General features: G+C 50.2%; 1 protein-coding gene across 6 annotated transcripts in view; it reads left to right on the forward strand.

Annotated features, from left to right (window-relative positions):
- Positions 1–6,329, forward strand: part of magixa (MAGI family member, X-linked a) — a 35,650-nt gene that overhangs the window by 16,924 nt on the left and 12,397 nt on the right. For all 6 annotated transcript variants that reach the window (XM_046396598.1, XM_046396599.1, XM_046396601.1 and 3 more), the window contains 8 exons: positions 326–493; positions 1,137–1,306; positions 1,413–1,512; positions 1,764–1,926; positions 2,078–2,696; positions 3,617–3,680; positions 3,786–4,004; positions 4,088–4,366. In XM_046396598.1, the coding sequence (XP_046252554.1) occupies positions 326–493; positions 1,137–1,306; positions 1,413–1,512; positions 1,764–1,926; positions 2,078–2,696; positions 3,617–3,680; positions 3,786–4,004; positions 4,088–4,366 (1,782 nt within the window). The remainder of the gene's footprint in view (positions 1–325; positions 494–1,136; positions 1,307–1,412; positions 1,513–1,763; positions 1,927–2,077; positions 2,697–3,616; positions 3,681–3,785; positions 4,005–4,087; positions 4,367–6,329) is intronic.

The following is a 6,329-nucleotide window of genomic DNA, read 5'->3' on the forward strand; positions in this document are numbered from 1 at the left end:
CTGCACAACCACTACTTTTACTACATGAAGCCAACAATACTGCTGTGCTGTTAGTACTGACTGGATTTTGAATTCACTTTGTTGCTTAGTCAGTTTGAATACAGTTTTATCTTTTTAAGGGTTTTTCTGAGGTCAGAGTGATGTCATCAGGCATGAAGCGTTCAAAAGTCTTACAGCTCCTGTCCTCACCTGTCCTCTCCTGCCCTGTCTTGTCCTCACCTGTCCTCTCCTGTCCTCTCATGTCCTCTCCTGCCCTCACCTGTCCTCACCTGTCCTCTCCTGCCCTCACCTGCCCTCACCTGTCCTCACCTGTCCTCTGTCTCAGTCCCAGAATTCACTGAGCAGCCCAGTCAGCTGAAGGGTTACTCCATTCACACTCGGCTGTCCAAAGGTCCCAGAGGTTTTGGCTTCAACATCGTTGGAGGAAGTCGAGCCAGAGAATTTCTACAGGTGTACAGTGTCACACCTGGAGGACCACCAGCACTAAATACAGGTGATGATGAGTCAAGTCAAGCCAAGTGGATTTCTGTTGTCATTTCAGTCCACTGAATAGTGAAATGAGACCAGGTTCATCCAAGACCAGGTGACATGAGGAGTTAGACAACCTGTACACACCTGGACGTGATGCAAACAACGCAGACTACACAAAGTGCACAAACATTATACACACTGAATACAATACATTGTATACACAGAATACACAGAATACACAGAATCCACATACTTACATCATAACGGTGGAGGTAAACATCTGCAGATGGCCGTGGATTTTTATATGTGTGTGTGTGTGTGTGAGTGTGTGTGTGATTGTGTGTGTGTGACTGTGTGTGTGAATGAGTGTGTGTGTGAGTGTGTCTGTGTGTGTGAGTGTGTGTGAGAGTGTGTGTGTGAGTGTGTGTGTGAGAGTGTGAGTGTGTGTGAGTGTGTGTGTGTATGTGTGAGTGTGTGTGTGTGAGTGTGTGTGAGCTAACTCACAGCTAAAGTCGGTCTGTCGACTGTTGGGGTGAATCAGACAGTCCAGTCCAGTCCAGTCCAGTCCAGTCCAGTGTGAGCGTCCCCCTCAGCCCGGGTGATGAACAGGACGATGTTTATGGTAACCTGCAGACTGACTGTGTGTCCTGTCTGTGGTCCTCCAGCGGACATCCTGGTCTACATCAATGACAGCTGTGTGTTGGGTCGCTCTCATAAAGAGGTGGTGGAGATGCTGAAGTCAGTGCCGATGGGTCAGAGTGTGGACGTGGTGCTGAGGAGAGGATACCCGATGCTTTACAACCCCGACGGATGTCCCAAGCAGAGTCTGGAGACGGTGCGCCGTGTGCTGGATTTACTGTCTCGGTATCTTTATCTGTTCCTTTTGCGTTGTGGTCCTGTGTAAAGCACTGACCTTGTGTTCGACTGTAACCCTTTTGCAGCCACAGACTCCCAGCGAGCTCCCGAACCCCCCCAAAGTGAACCGCGGTCCGACACACCTCACCTACAGTCGAACCCTGGACGCCAACGGCAGCTCGGCAGGTCAGGAGGAAAAAATTAAATTAAATTAAATTAAAAATTAAATTAAAACAGATGGAACACACTGAAGATAGAAAAGATGAAGTTCTTTGTACCAAATCAGTCCAGAGAGTCTGTTTGTTTTTGATTTTAAATTCAATCAGTCAGCTCCCAAATATCCACCTATCAGCTTTCTATCCATTTATAATTTTATTCCGGTAGTCATCCATCAGCTAAATGCCTACACGTACTAACCGCTTCACTCTGACATCCAGGACTGAGCCGAACCCCGCCCTCCTACGCTGCTCAGCCAGTGACAAACGGCCTAACAGGCCCTCCAACGCCCACTTCCTCTGACCCCCCTCTGGGTGCACCACCGCCTCAAGCAGCCAATTATAGTGACTCTGATGGCGGCCCGTCCAATGCTGGAACACGCAGGTGAATGTTAGCGTTAGCAGTGTTAGCAGCAGTGGTGGAGGTGGTTCTGATCCACACCTTAATGCCAGTAACTTATCAGTCTGGTAGTTTTTCTGAGTCACTGGTGTTTCTGTCTCCACTCTGCTCCTCCTTCTCCTCCTCCTCTTTCCAGGTCTTCTCTGATTCGCTACAACAGCAGCACTCTCCCCGCCCTGTCCTCCTCGTCCCTGCTGCACCATCAGAGCTCCAAGTCTTCAGAGAGTGATTTGTCTACGTCGACACTCCCCATCACCACCTCATCCTCCCACACTCTGTCTAAACTACCCCTTTCTAAGCCAGAGATGGGCCTCCTCCAAAACTCCACCAGCTCCATCACCGCTAACAATCCCTCCTCCTCCTCCTCTACACCTCCTGGTGCTCCTGTGCAGCGCCCACAGATGCCCCAGACTAGCCTTGCCCTGACCGCGCTAACCGACATCCCACCCTGTGGTTTTAATGGCTGTCCAGCCAGTCACCAAGCACCCTCCCCAGCCTCCGGAGGAAACCCGGGGCTAGTGCTCCCCCTGGGTGCAGGGTCGCTTGGCTCATCTCCTGGTGGGGAGCTTGTACCGGTGGCCCTTGGACGTAGCGAGTGTGGGGGCTTGGGGTTCAGTGTAACTGCCGGGGGACAAGGAGGTCAGCTGGCAGTGGTGAGGCGGATCTGGGACCGAAGGCACTGCCCCTCGCTGCAGGCAGGGGATGCTGTAGTGAAGATCAACGGAGCAGATGTACAGAGCCTCAGCTTCTCACAGGTAAAAAAGATTTTCTTTTCCAACATTCCCCACCAGTCAGGGTGGAGGTAAGGCCTCATAAGTCTAAAATCTGGATGCTCCACTCCCACTGGCTGACAACAGTTTCAACCACAAGTGTGTCCATGCAGCTAACAAGAGAGCAGCTTATTGTTTCTGGATGGACTTGGACTCAGAGCTTTGGAGAGTTTTAGAGCAATTCTCAGGATGTTTCAGACAAACTACTACATGAAATTTAGTATGACCACCACGGGTGAAAAGCCTCCTGTCCTCGCCTCCTCCTGGCTGCATCCCACCGCGTCCACGGTGACTACGACAGCTCCATGAAGCATACGAATGAGAGAGCCTGTCCTGGAAGGCGTGACAGGCGTAGTTGTTGGTTGTCAGGTGGTTGAGCCACATCTGTTTTGCTGGGAGCTCGAGCTCAGAGTTGACCCCCAGAGGGACAGACATTTTGATGTTCGAGCTCATTCTCGGTAAAGTGGGCAGAGTCGGAGCGGAGTTCACATTAACAGGTTAGCAGGGAGATGATGTCCAAGTTTATGCAAATTTGTTTTTGGTGTTGCAAAGTGAGTTGAGGACACATCAGCACATTTCAGTTTCAAATGTTGTAGCTGCTCATACAGACACAAGAAACTGCAGGACAGCAAAAGAAAGGACGTATGTTCACAGCAAGCTGACAGCTACAGGTGATCTTTGCAGTCAAACACGGACTGCTTGTGGCGAACACACGTGTACTCACGTAAATTAGACCAAACGTTGCATGTAACCTGGAGTCCGGGACGCGTTTGAATCCCGACATCCTTTCTGAGCTTCGTAGTTAGTCTGCTGCCTGGCGTGCTGGGAGGTGTAGTGCCCACACGATGAAAGTTTCCCTTTGAAACCATTAAAACTGGTAATCGTTGATTCGTTTTGCTCCTCAGGTGCAGAGAATCCTGCAGGAACACACCAAACAGGGAGAGGTGGTACTGCTGGTCTACAGAGGAGGTACTGCTGAACATGAAACCACAACTCTAATCAGTTCATGGATGATTCTCGTTTTTAGCAGCTGCAGGTTTGGAACTGTTTCTGAGAACCTTCTCACTCCCCCAGGTCTCATCTCCTCCCCAGTCGTGACCCCCAACCTCTACAAGTCTGTTCCCTCACCACGTGGCCTGGTCACCCCCTCTTCATCCCACCCCCCGACCTTAGCCGACTTGCCTTCCCCATCCACGGTTGCCTTGGTGGGGGGCGTCCCACCACTCGACCAGGCGGGCTTGGCTTCGGAGAGTACCCAGGAGGTACACCTACCAGCTTCTGGAACCCACCAAGGTAAATGCATTCCTGGCTAGCATCCTACTGGAGTCCCCCTTATCCATCGGCTCCCATCAGTCTGACTGCTCCTTGTTTTCCAGGGGCCCCTCCTGCCCAGGTGCCTAATGGGCCCCCCGCCTCTGCCCTCATCCAGAGCACCAGCTTCCTGGACTCAGTTCCTGTGACGCTGACCTTAGAGCCACGTGATCTGCTAGGGATAGAGGAGAGCGCTGTTGGGCCTCCTCCCATCAGAGGGGGAGGTGGGGGAGGCGCCGTGGCCAAGGATGGAAGAGGAGGAATGAAGACTGTGGAGGTGGAGCTGAGGAGGCGTCCTGGAGAAGGCTTTGGATTTGTCATCGCCTCTCAGGAAGTGAACGAGGGTGAGTCCCAGTTGATCTCTTTGAACCCTCGACTGTTACACGCCATCCTAACAGTCACCACATGTCAGATTTTGTCATTTTATTAACGAGTTGAGTTTGAGGAAACACCTGAAGTTTTAACAAGTGTCTTATTTCTGTCACTTCCGAGTGAATTCATGAAGGTAAAGTCCCCCCGTTTCCTGTCAGCTTGTCACTGTTATATCCCATGTGCTGCGCAGTCTTCTCTCTTGCGTTGAGTAATAAATTAGACAGGACTCGTCTCTCTTTTGGCTCAGCAGGTACCCATCAGCTGGAGAAACAAGAGAGGATGTCTCACCGCCAGCTCGTCATGAAAAGCTCCACAGTTTAAAATGCTAGAACTTAAAAGGGAAATAAGTGACAAGCTGTTAACATTTTCACCATCAGAGAGATTTCCTCAAGCTAACAAAACGTGTGTGTGCTGAGCTCGAATTGCCACCAGTGTGATTGGAAATGCACTTCTAAGTACTTTCCAAAACACTGTATGTGAATATTACATTTTTATGGACAAAATCAAAACTATTTTATACAGAGCATACTACAGTGCGACTTACCATGGGGACAGAATGCAGCAGACTGGCGACCGTGACAGGGTTTCTGCCCCCAGTCTGCATGGGCCCAGCAGAGGGCGCTCCATCACACCGCCCCACAGGAGTCCAAAACGACAGTAAATAATGGCAGGAGGTCACACTGCGACACTGGGATTCATATTCCTGCTTCATTAATGTGTCTGCTGTGGATATTTCAGCTCATCTGAACTACTTTATAACCCGGTTACTTAATTCCACTTCACCAAAGTGCCTACAAACTTGAACAGACTGTGAGAACAGATGATCCCTCCGGCCTCCAGGGGGCGTCGACAGCTCTCTGTCACCCACTGCACTAATGCTGCATTCGATTTGTACTCGTAAGACATCACATCCGTTAAAAACCGAGTTGGACGCTTTCTGTTACACTCTGGGCAGCCATCTTGGTTTGTGAACTCGCTGAGAGTTGGAATTCGTTTTGATTTCTCACTTCCAAAGTTGGAAAACAAGTCAGAAAACAACTTACAAGTACAAATCAAATGCAGCATAACTGAAAATGTGTTCACATCCGCTCTTGATAAGTCGCTGGTTGATCGAAGCAGCACCTGAGTTTCTGTGCTCATTCCACTGATGCACCTGCATTCAGCTGGAAGGAACAGCAAAGTTTACAACACAGTCACTGAGCACCCGAACACATCTCCAGCTCTCCTCTGGAAACATTAACAATAATCTCTTGTGTTAACATTCCTCCCTGTGTGTGTGTGTGTGTGTGTGTGCGCGTGCCTCTGTTGGCCACGCCCCCTCCCTTCCCTCCCAGCTGTCTCCCTCTCCAGCTCATACTCAGTCTCAGTTCACCTCCTCCAGAAGAACAACCTGCCTCAAACAGGAACAGACAGGCAAGCAGGCAGACAGACAGAGAGGCAGAAAGACAGACAGACAGGCAGGCGGACAGGCAGACGGACAGACAGGTTGTAGATTTTGGTGTTTCTGGTCTGGACTGATCATCATGTTGGAGCGACTGCAGTCAGCTCTTAAAACTGTGAAGGACTCCAAACGTAAGTCTCTTAGTGTGTGTGTGTGTGTGTATGTGGGTGTGTGTGTGCATGAGTGTGTGTGTGTACTTGTCCCTCGTGTCCATTCTGCTGTGAACTGATCCCTTCATAATGTTTTATCTTGTGGTGCATTCACTGTCAGCAGTGTAGCGTGGATTTTAGAAACACGGTGGAGTTTCTGTGGAGCAGATTTTTTCTCTGCTGGGCTTTGTTTGCGTGTGCACGAGGACTCACATCGTGTCACTGTTAGGAAACCACAACAGACTGAAAAACATGCCACTGGACTGAAAGCCCATTTGTCCAACAGTCTGTGAATGCCCTCTTCGCTCCTGCTGCACCACATCTCAGCAGCTCCACATTAAAGTA

Source organism: Scatophagus argus, chromosome 8 (genome assembly GCF_020382885.2).
Source record: "Scatophagus argus isolate fScaArg1 chromosome 8, fScaArg1.pri, whole genome shotgun sequence".
Lineage (NCBI taxonomy): Eukaryota > Metazoa > Chordata > Actinopteri > Scatophagidae > Scatophagus > Scatophagus argus.